We start from the raw sequence: 19,010 nt of genomic DNA, 5'->3' as shown, positions 1-19,010 counted from the left end.
TAATTAAATTAATTCGCGATTTTATTATATTAACTTTTATTAAATTTATTTAAAAATTTTATAATTTTTAAAGCTTTATTCTTATTTTATATATATATAAATATATTTTTTATTATTTAATAATTTTAAGAACGGTTTTCGTCGTTATATATTTTATATATAATATATAAGTTATATATATAAAAAGTTATATATTATAATAATTTAAAAGGTATATTATTAAACGCGATTTTAAATATTTTAAAATTAAGTTTATTAAAGGCGATATAATAATTATAGAAATAAAACTTTTTAAAAAATTAAAGTTTAATTATTAATATTTATTAGAATTATTAAAAGCGTTTTTTATAAGTGTATATAATATAGCGTTATTATTATTATTAATAATTATTATAATATATATAGGTAAGTATTAAAATATAAATAATATTATAAATATATAATAATATAAAAAGAATTAAAGTAAAAAATAATAATATATATATATATATATATATAATAAGAAGGAAAGATAAATTATAAATTTTAAGGAATATATATTATAAAAATTTATATTTATTTTCGAAAACTTTTTTTAAAAATTTATATAAAATTAATATTTATATATATTAATTTTAAAAATTTTATTATTTAATATAAATAATTTTTAATAAATTTTAAATTTATATAATATAAATAAATATAATAATTCCTTTTTTAATAATTAAATATAATATTATTATAAACCTCGGGTTTATTTTAAACTTTATATCGTAAGGAATAATAAATAGTTATAATTAAAGGTTATAATAAAAAAAGGGTTTAATATTTATTATTTATTATCGTTAAAGGTTTAATTTTTTTTAATTTTATTATTTAAAATATTTATTTATTTTAATATAAAGTTATTATTAATTTATATTATTATTTATTTATTCTTTATTATTTATATTAATTATATATAATATATATTAAAAAAAATTTAAATAAATTAAAGATTTTTTATTTTAATAAAAAAAGTTATAAATATTAAATTTAATATTAAAATCCGAGCTTTTTATTATTAATTATAAATAATTTTAAATTTATTATTAATTTAATATTTAATAAATAATTATAATATTAATAAATATATAATATATAAAAAATTTAATAAATAAAAATTTATTTTTTAATTATATAACGAATTATATTTTTAATTATATAAAAAAAGTTTTATTTTAAAATATAATAATTAAAAAAAAAAAGAATTAAAGGATAAAAATAATTTATTTTATTCTTTAAATATTTTATTAATAATTAATATTTAATAATAATTATAAAAATTAAATAATTAATTTTAATAATAAAAATAATTTATTATTATTATTAATTTAAAACAATTAAATAAAAAAAGAATTAAAAATATAAAATTTATTTATATATTAATATTAAATAAATTTTTAAACTTTTTAAAAATTATTATAAAAAAATATAATATTAATATATAAAATAATTAATATAATAATATATTATAAACTATTTTAATTTAAAGAAATTAAAAAATAATTTAATTATTTTTAAAAAAAAATATTAATATTAATATATAAAATAATTATTATAATAATATATTATAAATTATTTTATATTTAAAAAATTAAAGAATTATTTAATTATTTTTAAAAAAAAGTATTAATATTTATATTTAAAATAATAAATTTAATAATATATTATAAAATAATATATTTAATAATATATTATAATCTTATAAAGAACATTAATTTATTATTTATATTAAAAAAAAAATTTATATAAAATTTATTATTTTTTATATAATAAATTAAATTAAATAAATATATAAATTAATTAATTATATAATAATCGATTAATAATAAATTAATAATAATATATTTATTTAAAAATTATTTATTAATTTTAATTCGTTTATTTTTTATTTATTAATAATGGTTTTTTTTTTAATTAATTAAATTAATCCGTAATTTTATTATATTAATTTTTATCGAATTTATTTAAAAGTTTCGCGATTTTTAAAATTTTATTTCCGTTTTATATATATATAAATACGTTTTTTATTATTTAATAATTTCGATAACGATTTTTATTATTATATATTTTATATATAATATATAAATTATATATATAAAAAGTTATATATTATAATAATTTAAAAAGTATATTATTAAACGTAATTTCGAATATTTTAAAATTAAATTTATTAAAAGCGATATAATAATTATAAAAATAAGGCTTTTTAAAAAATTAAAGTTTAATTATTAATATAATAATATCGGTTTTATTGGAATTATTAAAAACGTTTTTTATAAATATATACGATATAATATCGTTATTATTATTAATAATTATTATAATATATATAAATAAGTATTAAAATATAAATAATATTATAAATATATAATAATATAAAAAGGATTAAAATTAAATAAAAAATAATAATATATATATATATATATATATAATAAAAAAAAGAAATAAATTATAAATTTTAAAAAGTATATATTATAAAAATTTATATTTATTTTTAAAAACTTTTTTTAAAAATTTATATAAAATCGGTATTTATATATATTAATTTTAAAAACTTTATTATTTAATATAAATAATTTTCGATAAATTTTAAATTTATATAATACGAACGAATATAATAATTTTTTTTTCGATAATTAAATATAATATTATTATAAGCCCCGGGTTTATTTTAAATTTTATATCGTAAAAAATAATAAATAATTATAATTAAAGGTTATAATAAAAAAAGAGTTTAATATTTATTATTTATTATTATTAAAAGTTTAATTTTTTTAATTTTATTATTTAAAATATTTATTTATTTTAATATAAAATTATTATTAATTTATATTATTATTTATTTATTCCTTATTATTTATATTAATTATATATAATATATATTAAAAAAAAAATTTAAATAAATAATATATTATAAATTATTTTATAAATAAAAAAAGAAAAGGTTATTTAATTATTATTTAAAAAAAACGTTAATATTTATATATAAAATAATAAATTTAATAATATATTATAAATTATTTTATAAAAAAAAATTAAAAAGTTATTTAATTATTTTTTAAAAAAAAATATTAATATTTATATATAAAATAACGAATATAATAATATATTATAAATTATAATAATAAAAGATAAAAGTAATATTATAAAGTTTTTTTATTAATATAAATTAATTTTATATAAATATAAAGAAATTAATATTATATTTAATTTAAATTAAAAGATAATACTTTAAATTATTAAGGTATTTATTTCTTTTTTATATTAAATATTACTTTAATAAAGTTTATTTTTTCTATTAATTAATAAATTTATATTTTATTTTTTTAAATTAAATAAATAACTTTTTATAAAGTAATTATTTATTATTAATTTCTAAATATAACTTAATTATTATTAATATATTAAACCTTTATATATTATTTAATCGTTAATATATATATTAACGGCTATCTTTATTAAATTTAAACTTATTTTTATTTATATTATTATAATCTTTAATTAACTTAATATTTTATTTTATAATAATATATATTATATAAAATTATTAATAATATTATTAACTTTATAATAGTATTAATATAAAGCGATTTTTATAATTAAATATAACCTTTTATTAATCGATTTATTATTATTATTAACGTTTAATATTTTATTATATAGTTAATTCGCTTTCTTTAAATTTTAAACCTTTTTAATAAATATAAACTTATTATATATTTAATCTTAAATAGCTATAGCGTTAATTATTTATATTAAATATATATTTATTTAATATAAATATATATATCAGTTAAATTTTATAATATTTTAAATTTTACTTTATTATTTTTAATAAAGTTTTATAAAAATTCTATTTAATAATAATTAATACTTTTATAATATTATTTATATATATTATATATATTTTATAATACTTTAAACTTTTATAATTAAAAAGCTTTTTAAAGTATTAGGTAAGTTTATTTAAATTATAATTTATAAATTTTAATTTTTAAATCTTAATTCCTAAATTACTATTCTTAAATTATAATTCTTTAAATTAGGAATAGAATATAATAATTCGTTTATAAATCTTAGTTATTTATTATAAATAGTAATATATAATTATAATAAGTACTTTAATATAAAGTTAATATATAAAGACTTTTATTTATATATTAAAGGGATAGATTATATATATTTATTAATTAATATAATATATTATAAAAGTAATATTAAATTAAATAATAATTATAAATATAAATAATATTATTAATTTAAATAATATTTAATAAATGATAAAAGCGTTAAAGGTATTTAAATAAAGTTATTATTAAAGAGAATATTATATTAAGTTATATCTTTAATTAAAAGTATATAAAATAAATAATAAATTAAAAAATAAGGGAATTATTATATTAAAAATAGAATAATAAAAATATAATTATATATATTTATATATATAGAAAGAGTTTAAATATTATATATTAAATAATTAAAATCTAAATTATAATCCTTTATTATTTTAAGTTATATTTCTTTTTATAATAATTATTTATTAATTAACTTTTTATATACCTAATTATTTTCTTTAATAGGATAACCCTTTTAATATAGTTTATATTATTTTATTATTCTTTATATATAAATATTTAAAATCTTTATATTTTTATAAATATTATTATAATTTACTTTAAAGTTATAAATTATAATTTTATTAATATCCTTTTAAAGGATTTAATTATAAATCCTATTTATTTATTTAAAGAGAAATATAATATAACGGTTTAAACTTTAATATATAATTAAATAATTAACCTTATTAATAATAATGGATTTAATTTCTTAAAGTTAATCGATATTATTAAGGAAATATTTTATAAAATTAATATATATCTTTATTAATTTTATTAAATAAATAATATAATTTTTATAACTTTTTAATTTAATTATATTATTTAATTAAAGCTTTAAGATTAAAAATATATTAAAGATAATATATTATACCTTAAATTTTATTCGTAATAAATTAAAATTAATATATTTATTATTTATTTATTATTATATGTTTTAAAATATCGTTAAAAAATAGTATTTCTTTAAAAGATATAGTTTTAAGATTAAAAACGATATTTAAAAATTTAGGATTAAATATTAATAATTTATTAATTAATTATCTACCTAGGTTATTATAATAAAGGGGCTAGTTTAATAATAAACTTAATTATTAAGGCTGGTCGGTTTTTCTTTAACGCTTATAAATAAGCTATTCTTTTATTATTATTATTTAATCTTAAGAATTTATATAATTTTTTTTTGTATTATAAAGAAGATTAAAGAGGTTACTGTTTAATTTAAATAATTCTTCCCGGGCTTTATATTTTATATTAATAACTATCGAATTTTATAAATCGATATTATTAATAGAAGTTAATTAAGTTTTTAAAGTAGGATTAATTATATTTCTATTAAAGATTTTAAAAGAATTTAATATTCCTTTATTTATTAATTAAATATTATTAATAATAATAATAAAACCCTTTAAAGGTTAATTATCCTTATTTTAAAATAAATAAGGAATACTTTATATTAATGCTTCCCGCGCTTTATAACGTTATATAACTACCTTTATTTAAAGTAAATTTTTAAAATTTTCCTTTAAAATCTTATAAAATAAAGAATTTATAATAATAAAGGTTTTAATAATAGGAAAGGATTTCGATTCTACCTTTAATAGCTATACTTTAAAGATAATTAAATAATTTAATTTAATTAAAGGTATATTAATAAAAGAAACGCTTTTAAAACCTTAAAGGTTAATAATAAACTAATGTAAAATAAAAAGGATAGGCGGAAAATTTAAAGTTAAATTTTATTTAAAATTAATAAATACTTCTATTTAATAATTATTACTACTTCTTTAAAATGAAATTAATATAGGATTTCGAAATTTATTATCTTTAATAAACGAAATTAGGTTTTAAGAATAAGTTCCTTTTCTATTATTAAACGATTCTTTCGCTTTTATTAGAAATCCTATAATAAAGGTTAATATGAAATTCGCCTTATAACTATTAATAATATATATATTATCGCTACTTAACTTTTCTTTATAAAGAATTTTATTAAACTTAAAAAGTAATATATTAGGGATTAAAAGATATAATATAATCGCTTATAAAAAAGTATAATATAATTATAACTTTTTAAATAATATATAAAAAAGATCTTAAATTTAAAATTTAATATTTTTAAAATATTTTAAGGAATAAATGATTTAAATTAAATAATAGATATTTATATATAGAATAATTAATATATTACATTCTTAAGAATCTTCCCTTAATTCTTATTAGTTCCTTTTTATTATAACTTTAAACTTATAGTTTATTAAAATTTTATATAATTTATACTATATTTAATATATTTAAACGCTAACTTTAATAATTAAGCGTATAATATAATAATTAATAAGTTAGTAAAGTATATATTAAATACGTTAATTATATATATCATTTTAAGTTTTAATTAATCCCTCTTAATAAATATACGTAGAGAAATTAATAAAACCGAATTATTTATAGGTTAGCTACGATAATATATACATCCTATCGATATTTAACTATTAATTAATTGAGTTTAAAATAAAGCGGCCTTTATCTAAAATTAAAGTAGTTAGTTAATCCTTTAAAAATAATATAAAAATATAATTATTTTAATTTAAAATAAAAGCTAAAAATATAATTATAAAATTAATATAATCTCGTTATTATATATAAATAATTAAAAAAAAAAATTTTAAAATTTTTTATATTCGAAATTAAGGTAATTATATAATTATAATAATACGGTAATAATAATCTTTTTTTAAAAATAAAACAATAATAAAACGCCTTTTTATTTAAAGCTATATAATTAGAGGTAATGTTAATATAGCCTCGTCGAAAAAGGGGAGATAAGTAAAAAAAGCGAGTTATAAAACGTCTTATATTCGAGGTTAAAGTAATTTAATAGTTTTTTAAAAATAAAGTAAAAATAAGATTTTTTTTATTTAAAATAAAAATTAATAATATAATTTAAATATTAATATAATCTTATTATTATATATAAATAATTAAAAAAAATAATCCCGGAACGTTATATATTTAAAATAAAAGTAATAATATAATAACGATATTAATATAACTTTAAATAAACGAACGTTATTAAAATAAGAATAACTTTTAAAAAATAAAGGAAGTTTTTATAATTATAAAAAGTTTATTAATAATTAATTTTTAAAAAAAATTTAAAATAATAATAAAATAAATATTATTTTTAATATAATTTATATAAAAATTAATTTATAATATAAAAAATAAGTAATATTAATAATAAAATTTAATTAAATTAAAATATAAATAGAATTAAAAATATTAAATTAAATTTATAATTATAAATAAATATAATAAATATTATAATTAATTTTATAATAAAAAAAAAAAAAAAAAATTAAATATATATTAAAGAAATTTTATAAAAAAGTAGTTTTATATATATATTTAAATAAAAATAAAGGTATATAACCGCGCGATACCGAATCGGGAAGGGGGGTTAAACCCGGGAGGTACGATAGCGTATTCTCGACTATAAAATGTAAAGGGGACATTTAAATCAGATGCAATCTAAACTGATGCGTGCGGCCTAGTTTGCTCCGCGTGGTTCTCCTGAGACCCTTGATGCGATTCAATCATGGCGTACCCGCGAAGTCGCTCCCGCATATTCCTCTTGTCCTTCACCTCTCTAGGCGGCGGCTGTACCATGAATACCGCCCCGATGCACAAATAGATGATGACCAATTCCGGCAGGAACGTCATGATGAGGTACGGTGTCGGGTTTCCCTTCACGGCGTTCCACGTCCGGTCGCCCGTAATTTGATAGACGAGCGAGTACGCAGTCCGGACCGCCAAGAGGGGGAGGCACACGCCGACGCATTGAAGCATCAGCCTCTCGTCCCGGGGGAAAGTGTTTCGCACGCGCCAGAACTGCCAGAACGTGAAGACCACGATGAGGTAGAGCCCGGTAAAGAGGCCGAAGCTGGCCTGGGTGTACTTTGTCGGGTCGAGAGAGTCGGTCTTGGACGCGGAGGCGAAACCGCCGATGGCGAGGCCGATGTCTGCCCAGGTGATGACTTGGGGATACCAGAACCAGCGCGGATGGACTGTGGGCACCGTGTTGTTCCTAGTTACACATTGGTGTTAGCTGAGACGCGTAGGGGAAAGGGAGACATTCGAGAAAGTAAAGGGTAATAAATGTGCAATAATGAGATGCAGCTGATAGTCTTTACTCAACTGGGACCGTACTAAAGAACATTCTTCTAGGAGGAATACTTACGCTCTAGCCATGAATTCCAACAGCAGAAACACGATCAGAACCATTCCCAGAGACTCGCAAACAAACACGCCGGCCCAGACGCTGGATGCATCGTTGGTGATGGTGCCCAGCATGCACCCGGCGCCGACGACCCGGAAGATGGAGAAGACGCCGATGCTGAACCAACCGTTTCGCCGGCCCAGCCTGAAGTAAACGCTGATACACAGCGCTACGAAGAACAGGATAAGCTGGACAGCGGCGACGCCGTGCCGGTAGCCGAATACGCCGTCTCCGCCAGACATGGTCTTGGGTTTATCGTGAAATCACTGAGTCGTCGTTGAAGGCAAGAAATGTCAGTAATTTTGAGGTCAGATTTCAGAAACAGATTTGCTTAATGGAAGGGGTAGAATTTTGCCGGACTGAATTGGCATCAACTCGAAAGAGAAAAGAAGCAAATTTAAGAAGCATGGTAACCAGCATTGTGGGCACGAAGGAAAAACGGCCTCTCTATACAGGATCCGGTTGCATCTTGGGGCTGAGTCCTACATACAGCCTGGCGACTTGTGAGCCTGAGATTGGACGGTTGGTTACAGATTGAACGCATACGGCCTTCCTGACTGACGACATCGCATCAGCAGGTGCTTGCAATTGGCCGCGGGCTTGGGACGTTATGTCAGCCAGAACCACCATGTAAGCGGCGCAAAGGTGATCGGCCGGAGGGATTCCATATGGAGTAACTAACATCTCAATACACTAATGATGTATTTTTATCTACAGCGGATCCAGTGGGGTCGGTCCTCACCTTGGGTTTCGATCAGGGCTCTGACGTAGTCAAAACATATTTAAATCTGTAGAGTTGGGTGAGAGTATCAGTTTTCTAGGACCTCGAGCAGAGCCGGGGTAATCAACGGTCCAAATATTGTCTCTATCTGTAATGTGACGTATTTCTGGTTCTTACTATCTGCGTTGCGAGCAATAGTATCTTCAGGACGCCATTGAACCATGGGGCCGAGGACACGTATTGAGGCTTGGTCGAACGTGTTATGGCCCCAATTGACTGGTGTATCTACATGTGACGACATGTGTGCATGGTCAATAGCCTGAATCGCCCTTGTCGTGTCTTCGGGGCGACTTTCACAGCTTCATCGGCGGAGGCGGATACTGAGCTTGGGGACGAACAACGGCTTGCAAGGCAGCAGAGCTGCCGATTGACTAGCGTGGCTAAGCCGGCCTTCTTCACCTCGAATCGCGCCGATGCGCCGCCATGGCGATGTGTGCCTGTATTTCCAGCATGGGCGGCAACTGTCAAGCATGTGTATCTTGCATCGACTTGAAGATCCAATCCAAGAAAACGTGTATTGGTAACTCATAGGCCTGCTCAACTGCTAACGCGAGAAAGTTCCGCTCCCGCCAGTTTAGACGGCCATGGCCTCTGATAGTAGGTTCATGTAAGTGAGTAGGTCAAGTACATCTGATTCATACTTCCTGTCGGTGGTATGCATCGTACCTGCCATGACCACCAAGCAAGCTTGTGGGGAGAGCACACGTCGCCCATTCACACTAGGCGCCCGCTTTGAAGGACTCAACATTACTTAAGCAGGTACTTTGGTCATTAACTCTACCACCGGACAGCAATAGTCCCATTACCGCCCTAATATCAGTCTATAGATGTGTGGCTCCTAGTTGAGGTTGAGAGGGGGTTTCTAATACGTGTCGTGTTCAGTTAAAGAAGTCACGGGTTGGACAACAGGGCGCGGGCTACGCAAAATAATGTAACATCCAATCGAGTTGGTAGTCTTTGGCAGCTAAATATGGGAGGCTAAAACGTGAACTACATTAGTTGAGGTCAATAGGAGCAAATAATCGGAAGTCACGACACAGAGTGTTGACATCCATGGTCCAAGATGGTTGCCAATCGAGCCAATTGATGGGAAATTGCGGACCTAGACTATGGCGGGGTCCAGTCACAGTCGAGCAAGAACAACCTGTCAAATGACCCTTGTTGCCGGCCATTAATAAGCTGATTGGTTGGTAAACCTGTCCCCATGCCATCGCATCGCGGGGTTTGCATTGCATCCCAGATGGCAGAGATCCAAAATCATACATCATTCCACAACCACTCGATCCAACTTTATCGCAACCCTTTCTTGCAACCACATTCTTTTCTCGTCAATCAGACCTTTTATTTTTTTTTTGGTTGCTTAACACTTCGCCGTATTCCTTGCTATCTTACCTGGCAGTTGCTACAATATCCGACACCACCACCCTCTCTATTTCTTTGCTCGCCTCCCCACCACCGCAGCAATGGATGACCAATTCGGCGGACGCACCGACGACGATCTATTCGCTGATGAATTCGAGTCGGTCAGCGAACCACCTCCTCAGCCCCCCGTTGTGCCCGCGACGACAGAAACAGCGCACCAGTCAGCAGAGGCCCCGAATGTCCAACCAGCGCCAGTCAGCGAGGCACCAGTAGCTCCTGCGGCTCCTGCGCCTAGAAAGCCGAATGCGTTGATGCAGTCGCGACATGCACCGCAGCCCAACTCTACCCCGCGGAATCATCATCAGCAGCAGCCACAGCAGCAGCAGCGTCAACCGCGGAACCAGCACCAACAACAACCGCGACAACGTAAGCAGCAACGCTCTCCCAAGCCGACCACTCCCAAACCAGCCGCGCCGGCCACCGATCCGGCAGCTGCAGCAGCGCCGCCCTCATCGTCTGCTCCTGCCAACGCACCGACCGGCCCCGCTGCAGCAGCACATGGCGCCAACACGGCCGGGCCTAACAGGCACCTCTCGGGCGCAAACCCGCGCACCAAATTGACATCTGACGAGCTTGCCGACAAGATGGAGAAGATGCGCCTCATCAATGCCGAGAAGACCCGAAAGTTTGAGCAGGCCGAGCAGGATCAGCGGTCCCATGCTGTCGCCTACGAGAAGGGTATGGAGGAGCGTCGGAAGCGACGCGCCGAGGAGGCTGAGCGCAAGAAGAGAGGCGAGGAGATGCAGAAGAAACTCGACGAAGAACGCGAGAAGAACCGGGTGAGGAAGCTCAAAGCTATGGGCAGTTGGGACCAAGAAAAGGGTGCCGAGCAGCAACCAGAAGACCGGCGAGGATTCCGCGGCGCTAACGGGGGCGTGAGAGGTGAGCGCCGAGGTGGCGGTGGTGGCCACGAAGGCGGCCGCTTCAACGAGAGGGACGACGGGTATGACAGTGGGCCGAGGGAGTTTGGCGCCGGCGAGTTCCGAGGCCGTGGCGGGCGTGGCGGCAGAGGACGCGCAGCCTCCACTAGAGGCGGAGGGCGAGGCGGCCGTGGTGAGAACGAGCGCCCCCAGAATGGAACCTCGACCAAGTCGGCGCCCCCTCAAACCGTGCCCAAGGAAACAGACTTCCCGGCTCTGCCACCATCCACTGCGGCGCCACCTAAGCTGGACACCACCACCAAGCCTGCCGAGCGCCCCGAGCTACCCGTGTTCTCGGCAGGTCCCAATTCTCCGCCCATTGGCAAATGGGATGAGGAGATGGAGGCCTACGACGATAAGGCCGCGGCTAACCTCCAGAATTCCACAACGTCATAGATTGGCCAAGAAGAGGGGTTTGACCCCTATGCTCCGCGGCCCGTCCCGCTCGCTACAATCGTCCTGAATTCGAACAATCTGTGTGTGGAAGAACACTTCAGGAGGTGGAGATGGGCGGAAGCTATTCTCGGTCCGTCGGTCGTTAGACCGGAGAACAAATGGTGGATTCCAGATAACTATATGTTTATGAAATGGACGAGGGACTGGCCCAAGGATCTAGAAGATATGGCCAGTGCATTCGACCACTGATGCTGTGCAACTGGCACTTGTGTCCTATCACTCAGCTCGTCTTGTGGTTGCTATTTGGGCATGGGACAGAAAAGAAAAATATTGATACCTTGTATAAGCGTTGTTACGGGTTGGTCTAAGGAGGCCTAGCATACGGAAAAGGGATGAGCGGCTTGGTGGGCTTCACAAGGTCATGTTGCTATGTTAGCATGTCGATTCGACATTATATAGTATAGGGTAGATTATACCACAGCGATCTTATTTGACCTGGACACATTGAGGCTCATACGCGGTATTTGCGATATTTCAATCTTTTGGGTATTTGTTTGCTGCCACCTGAGGTGGGTTGAGCGCTGGTCTGATCTACGCTACCACGCAACTTGGCTTGCCATACAGAATGTTGCCTTACTGATTGGCCTCGATTGATGATATCTCAATCTAGTGTCTCAATCTGATTGCTATTAGTATGGAGTGTCTTTGTCTGATGAATGACATATCGACTTACTGCCGAGAAAACTCCCCCAAAACGCCATACGCCTTGTCTCTGCCATTTGCTGTTGCTCGCCTGTTCTGCTGAAGGCGTGCCTGAGTATCTGGATATTTTCTTCATCCTACACGTGTGTGACCGATGCTTCTCTAGGCCCTCAGTCTCACCATCCACCCCGATAACCCCGACCCCGGCCGCCGCCACCACCACCGCCGCCTCCGTAGCCGCCCCTGCGCGGGCCTCGAGGTCCCCTGAAGTCACCGCCACCTCCGCCATAGTCATCGCGTCCGCCCATCGGTTCGTCCATCATGCCTCCACCACCGCCACCGCCAGGCCTCGAGCGGCCCTTCATCTCCTTGGGGAACTGTTCGTACGTCTTGCGCATTTGCGCGTAGCCCAGGTGCATCTTGCCGTAGAAGTGGTCGGCGAGACGGCGGTCGTTGTCCAGTCTGCTAAGGTACGCGCCGCAGACGTCGCAGACCTGCAGCTTCTGGTGGCCGCTGGGGCCCGACGTGTCGCTGAGGGCCTTGAGCTCGCGCTCGCGCTCCAGCTTCTGCTGCACCGCCTGCCGCGTCCGGAAGTACTCGTCGTAGGCGCGGCCGACCTCGCCCATGTCGCCGAGGACCTCGACCTCGGCGAGGCCGGCGTCGACGCTCGCGGCCAGGTCGCCGATCTGCTTCAGGAGCACGTTGGTCTGCCGGATCTCGTCGGGCGTCTTCTCGAGGCGGCGCTGCGCGCTGTCGATCCGCCGGTTGCACTCGTCGATGTACTTTTGCAGGTCGCGCATGTAGTCCCAGTCGAAGCCGTACTTTTGCTTGGCGGCGCCGTCGAGCGCCTCGTACTCGGCCTTGAGCGGCTCCGAGTGCACTTTCGGGCAGGGGCCCAGGTCCTGCTTCGTGTTGGTGAAGAGGTCGTGCGGGCACGTGCCCGCCAGGTACGAGCGGCACACTTTGGCGTCCGTCAGGGTGTACGAGCCCCGCGACGTCGTCATGGGGTTGCCCATCAGCTGCTCGAGCAGCTTGCGTTGTTCGGCGGCCATGGTGTCGGGCGGGCGGCGGGGGGTGGGCGCCTGGTTGGCGAGGGCTCTTCGCTACTTCTTCGGTGTACAAGTTCTCGAGTCTGTCGTCCCGGTGTCGATGTCAAGGAAGTTTCTTTGATTTTGGGTAGATCGACTGCCAGAATCAGCCGGTTGTGATTAAGAATTGTGAGTGCTGGAATTAAAGCAATGGTGAAAATTAAAGGCTGTTTGTTTGGGATGCCTATGATGTGACGGAAAGATGCGAAAATGCGACGAGGCTGGATGGCGGCAACAGGCAAGCAGTAAAAGTTCAAAAAAGCGCCCAAGCTTCCGTCCCTTGTTCGCGAAGCTCCCACTTAACGATTGCGGGGACCAATTAGCGGATACCATTGCTGCAGGGGCGGGTAGCTGTCTAGCGCGTTGAGGCGCTGAAACCGCCTGACAAGCCGGAAGCCTTGTCGCTGCAACCTCCACGTCGTCAGTTCTAGTCAGTAATTTGTTTGGGTCGCTTTCGCTTCGGTCAGCGGCGCACTTCCAATCCCAGGGAAACATTTCTCGAGACGAACGGTTCGGGGCAACGAGAAGCTGCCCGATGGACAGCAGAACATCACCTTCTTCATGATGCAACCTTTCTCTCTTTCTTCCTTGATACCCCTCTTGACGTTTCTTGTGTCTTTTGTCGCCGCCTCCTCCGCTGCGCCCGCCGCCGATTACCATGAGCAATTGAACCTCAAGCCGCTGCCCCAGAACTCCCTCCTGGCCAGCTTCAACTTCCGGTCGAACACGAGCCTGCCCGAGTTCGAGGCGCACAACTTCCGCTTCTTCCCGCGATCGCTCGGCCAGATCCTGCAGCATGCGGGCACGAGAGAGCTGCACCTGAGGTTCAGTCTGGGCAGGTGGGATGCCGAGACTTGGGGCGCAAGACCGTGGGATGGCACGAAAGAGGGGGGCACGGGCGTCGAGCTCTGGGCTTGGCTGGAGGCCGAGTCGGACGAGGAGTGAGCAAAACCCGACTCCAGGATATATCCATATCAGTGATGCTAACGAGGAAGCAGGGCGGACCACAAGTGGTTGACCCTGACCAATGCCTTATCGGGTCTCTTTTGCGCCTCGCTCAACTTCATCGACTCTACTCGTACTACGCGACCCGTCATGTCGTTCCGGCCGGAGGGCGATCATCCCAATACCACCATGGCCAACATGCATCTTCTCCATGGTGTTCTGCCGCGGGAGGTGGTCTGTACCGAGAACCTGACGCCGTTCCTGAAGCTACTGCCGTGCAAGGGAAAGGCCGGTGTTTCGAGCTTGTTGGATGGCCATAAGCTATTCGATGCTTCTTGGCAGAGCATGGCCATCGACGTAAAGCCAGTCTGTCCGGCCGGCGAGGAGTGCGTCTTGCAGATTGAGCAAACCATTGACATGGTGCTGGACATTGAACGGTCCAAACGACCAAGGGGTAAGTTCACAATTCTATGCAATGGCTCCTTTTCAAGACCGAAAGCTAAAACCTTCCAGACAACCCCATTCCTCGTCCAATCCCCAGCCATGAGCTGAAGTGCAATACCACCAAGCCCTACCATGCTGATGACACCTGCTTTCCTACCGACTCCCTCAATGCCCAGGAGTGGACCCTCAACCAGATATTCGGCAAATCCATGCTGGGCAAGTGCCCCCTGACTGACCCGAACGTCCCGCCGGTCTGCATCCAAGCCCCTCATACCCGTGATGTATTCACGTCTATGGATGTCCAGGAGGTGAAAGAGCCGGGCAACGAGAACCAGCGTTGCTACCTGCTGCCATCAAACGAGGAAGAGTTCCATCTTGCGCTTCCGTTCATGCCTCGCGATGGCGACCGACCCAAGACGGATGCCGATGAGTTTGTTCAGCCGGCAACACCCCTTCTCTACGCAGAGCGCAGCTTGACTGGACATGGCCAAGAGCATGGCGGTGTTCAGGCCATCCTGACGAACCCTTCGCCTGACGCCGAGGTCGAGTTCGTCTACATGGAAAGCCTGCCGTGGTTCATGCGCATCTACTTGCATACCCTCAAGGCCCGCATCTCCCATAGGACGGGCTCCGATGCTGGCCAGACGCTACGCGACGACGACGATGTCATCAAGGAGATCTACTACCGACCTTTCCTTGACCGGCAGCGCGGGACCCAGCTGGAGATCAGGATGAAGATCCCGCCGGGAAGCACCGTGTTCATGGCCTACGATTTCGAGAAGACCATTCTCCGCTACACCGAGTACCCGCCCGACGCCAACCGCGGTTTTGACGTCGCGGCCGCCGTCATCACCATCTTGCCCTCCAACTCGACCGGGGGCAGGGCGGCCCGGATGAGCAACCTGCGCACCACGGGCATGCTGCTCAACCTGCCCACGCCCGACTTCAGCATGCCGTACAACGTCATCATCTTCACGAGCACGTGCATCGCCCTCGCGTTCGGCGGGCTGTACAACATCCTGGTCCGGAGATTCGTGGGCCGCGACGAGGGGCCCGAGGTCAGCTTGGTGAAGCTGCAGAAGAGGCTGCAGGAGGCGGCGCAGCGGGTCAAGGAGCGGGTGCAGGAGAGGCTGGGCGTGGCGGGCAAGGGGGCGAAGAAGGTTGAGGGGAAAACGGATTAGCAGGGTTTCAATAGATGATGAGATGGGGCGTGTGCTTGACTAGATTCATGTTGCTCCTCCGATTAAACTACATATACACAATTCCCCAAAATTGTTATCTGACATGACATGAAAGCCTGATGGCTAAGGGAACACATATAGGGCGCTTCTGAATGTTTCGTCCAATTCTACAAGTGAATATAATAGGTCGCTAACAAGGATTGTATGATCAGGGGTGTTACCTCTTGGGGCCTCGTGATTCGTTCGATGAGGGGTGAGGGGTAGGCCAGGCTGGTGTGGTTGCGCCCTAGAATATGAAATGGCTTCCATCTCTAGAAAGGCATCAATCACATCCAGGCTCCGCCATCAGACATCATTCGTCTACGTCCAGTGAACGATCATACAGCAATACTATTATTCACTACTGAAGCAAGCGGTAATATGGCGCCGGTCACCAGCTCAGGTGGCGATAACGAGGCACTCCCGACCTTTGCGTACCGACCTTTACCACTAAAGTCGAGCATTCGGATCCTAGAAGTCCAGCCGTCGATTGATCCCGCTGCTCCACTTGTTGCCAAACTCGTGGATGCCAACATCGAAAACAGCTTCACCGATTACGCCGATTTCGACTATGAAACCAACTTCGAATACGAAGCGGTCTCGTACTGTTGGGGCGAACCGCTTTTCACAGAGCGACTGATGCTGAGCATCAACGCGAGCCCGGATAAGGCCGTGAAGTACATTACGGCGAATCTCAGAGATGCGCTAGTGAGATTTCGACAACATGATCTGGTGCGACGATTGTGGGTGGATGCTGTCTGCATTGACCAGGAGAACGATGCAGAGAAGGCCGTCCAGATTGGGTACATGCCCAAGATCTATACACAAGCGTCAGGTGTTTTGATATGGCTGGGCAATAGTCGAGAGGGCGCAGACTGCTTCCGGTGGCTCGAAATGTTATCAAGAGGGGAAAGGCCACTTCCTCAGGTCCGCGAAGCACTCCAGCGTCTCCAAAGGCTGCCCTGGTTCCACAGGCTCTGGGTGGTACAGGAGCTGGTCTATAGCACGACTATTACCATGTTCTGTGGCCAGAACACCATGCCGTGGCTGCGGCTGCTCCGGGTCCTCTCGGATGAGCGACTGGCTTGGCACAAACAGGACAAGCTGACGCTGTATCGTATGTCTGTCAGGTGGAAGATGCAGTATTTTGGTAGGGGAAGCTTTGGTGACCGCTGTGATCTGATGGGTCTCCTCGAGGACTATGACGACTTGGACTGCGCCAACGAGAAAGACCACCTCTTCGCCATTGCGGGCCTGGCCATTAACCGTGGAAAGTGCAAATACGCCCGCCTTGGAGTGAATTGCGGACTGGGACCCCTGAATTGCAATTGTATGGTCCAAATCGAGGTTGACTATGGGCATTCAACACGGGCTATCTACATGAACGCCGTGACCAGACTCATCCTTGCCGAGCCGACCAACGCCTCCCGGATTCTGGCGTCGGTTGCTTGTCGATCCACTGGAGAGGGGACACATGGCCCTTCATGGGCCCTGGATTGGAAGTTGCCAAGAGTGCGAACTTCACTTTGGGCTGACCGCAAGGAAGAGTTTTGCGGAACGCTCGGAGATCTCCAGGCTGTCAAGGCGTGCCCTGAAGATGCCAGGTTCTTGATCCTCTTCGACCATTTCTCAGCTTATGGAAAAGTGGCGGCTATGCTCGAGCCATTCCCAGGATCCCCCACCGACGAGCAGATCATGGACTGGCTCCGCAAGACGTGGAAAGACCTACTCCGATGGGTCCATACTAAGAACCCTGGAATCGAATTCTCCCCTGCTAAACAGCAACCCCTGTTGGAGCAGTTACTAGATGCCACCTTCGTGCTACCTCACGATCTAACGGACGGGGATAGCGTACGGCTCTCTGCAAAAGCGAAGGCATCTGTCAGGTCGTATGTGACGTTCAGTCTTTACCTACAGATAAATGACGAGGACAAAAAGAGCTACGAGGATATGGCTGAGATGCACGTCGTGGACGACGATGAGGAGTCCATCGCACTTAAAATCTTGGAGGAGATGTCGATAATGGTTCAAAGGATCATGCGGGGCCGCTCAGTCTGCATCATCGATCCCTTCACACACGAGTCTACTCTGGTCGGCAAGATGCTCTGGCCCGGCCTAGGGATTGTCCCAAGCCACGCACGGCCAGGCGATGTGGTTGTTGCCCGGCGTAAACCCTTACAGGATTTGGTAGCTCGACACCACAACCAGGCACTTTCCTGTTTGCCAGAGGACAAGACGACATTCGGGCTTGATTATATTCCATGCTCTGAAACTTTTATAATGCTTATACGGGAGAGCCATGCGTACACTCAGCCCAAACGAGTTCAATTCAAACATCAGCCTTGGTCTCCGGAATTCTACAATCCTAATATTAAAAGGCGGTATACTTTTATAGGCGATTGCTATTACAACCGGTTCTTGCATATAGATGGTCCAGATGTTCATAGAAAGCTCGGCTACAACGAGAATGTCATCGAGCTAGAGTAAAAGACTTGGGCAGAGCTAAAAGGTTTCCGTCTGAATAATCCTAGGAGGCTAAGGGAGGCTAAGTAACTAACATATAATTCTACCTTTTTCTTGGTAAGCACGCTTAAAGTATTTTCACCTATTATACCTAAGGCAACTTTTCTAAAACACATTGTGGTAACAAGACGATGGCGGTATAATTAGCAAA

At 36.8% G+C, this 19,010-nt stretch overlaps 5 protein-coding genes across 5 annotated transcripts; 3 read left to right on the top strand and 2 right to left on the bottom strand.

Moving 5' to 3' along the window:
- Positions 1 to 7,670: 7,670 nt before the first annotated feature.
- PG985_001933 (uncharacterized protein) lies at positions 7,671 to 8,660 on the bottom strand (the record flags this gene model as incomplete). Its single annotated transcript, XM_066821702.1, has 2 exons — positions 7,671 to 8,226; positions 8,380 to 8,660. 2 exons carry the CDS (start codon positions 8,658 to 8,660, stop codon positions 7,671 to 7,673), a joined length of 837 nt encoding a protein of 278 aa, XP_066689134.1.
- Positions 8,661 to 10,662: 2,002 nt separating this feature from the next.
- Positions 10,663 to 11,937, top strand: PG985_001932 (uncharacterized protein; the record flags this gene model as incomplete). The annotated part of the gene is made up of 1 exon (XM_066821701.1): positions 10,663 to 11,937. The coding sequence occupies one exon, from the start codon at positions 10,663 to 10,665 to the stop codon at positions 11,935 to 11,937; it is 1,275 nt and encodes a 424-aa protein (XP_066689133.1).
- An 878-nt stretch (positions 11,938 to 12,815) lies between these two features.
- Positions 12,816 to 13,691, bottom strand: PG985_001931 (uncharacterized protein; the record flags this gene model as incomplete). Its single annotated transcript, XM_066821700.1, has 1 exon — positions 12,816 to 13,691. One exon carries the CDS (start codon positions 13,689 to 13,691, stop codon positions 12,816 to 12,818), a length of 876 nt encoding a protein of 291 aa, XP_066689132.1.
- Positions 13,692 to 14,291: 600 nt separating this feature from the next.
- PG985_001930 (GPI transamidase component GPI16) lies at positions 14,292 to 16,297 on the top strand (the record flags this gene model as incomplete). Its single annotated transcript, XM_066821699.1, has 3 exons — positions 14,292 to 14,668; positions 14,726 to 15,126; positions 15,186 to 16,297. 3 exons carry the CDS (start codon positions 14,292 to 14,294, stop codon positions 16,295 to 16,297), a joined length of 1,890 nt encoding a protein of 629 aa, XP_066689131.1.
- A 420-nt stretch (positions 16,298 to 16,717) lies between these two features.
- Positions 16,718 to 18,823, top strand: PG985_001929 (HET-domain-containing protein; the record flags this gene model as incomplete). Its single annotated transcript, XM_066821698.1, has 2 exons — positions 16,718 to 18,503; positions 18,765 to 18,823. 2 exons carry the CDS (start codon positions 16,718 to 16,720, stop codon positions 18,821 to 18,823), a joined length of 1,845 nt encoding a protein of 614 aa, XP_066689130.1.
- Positions 18,824 to 19,010: the final 187 nt, after the last annotated feature.

The sequence above is a fragment of the Apiospora marii genome (genome assembly GCF_038362585.1).
Source record: "Apiospora marii strain CBS 49790 chromosome Unknown utg000002l_segment0_segment0, whole genome shotgun sequence".
In the NCBI taxonomy this organism is placed as follows: Eukaryota; Fungi; Ascomycota; class Sordariomycetes; order Amphisphaeriales; family Apiosporaceae; genus Apiospora; species Apiospora marii.
Note: the sequence above shows the minus strand (reverse complement) of the source record. Positions and strands in the feature narration are given on the sequence as shown.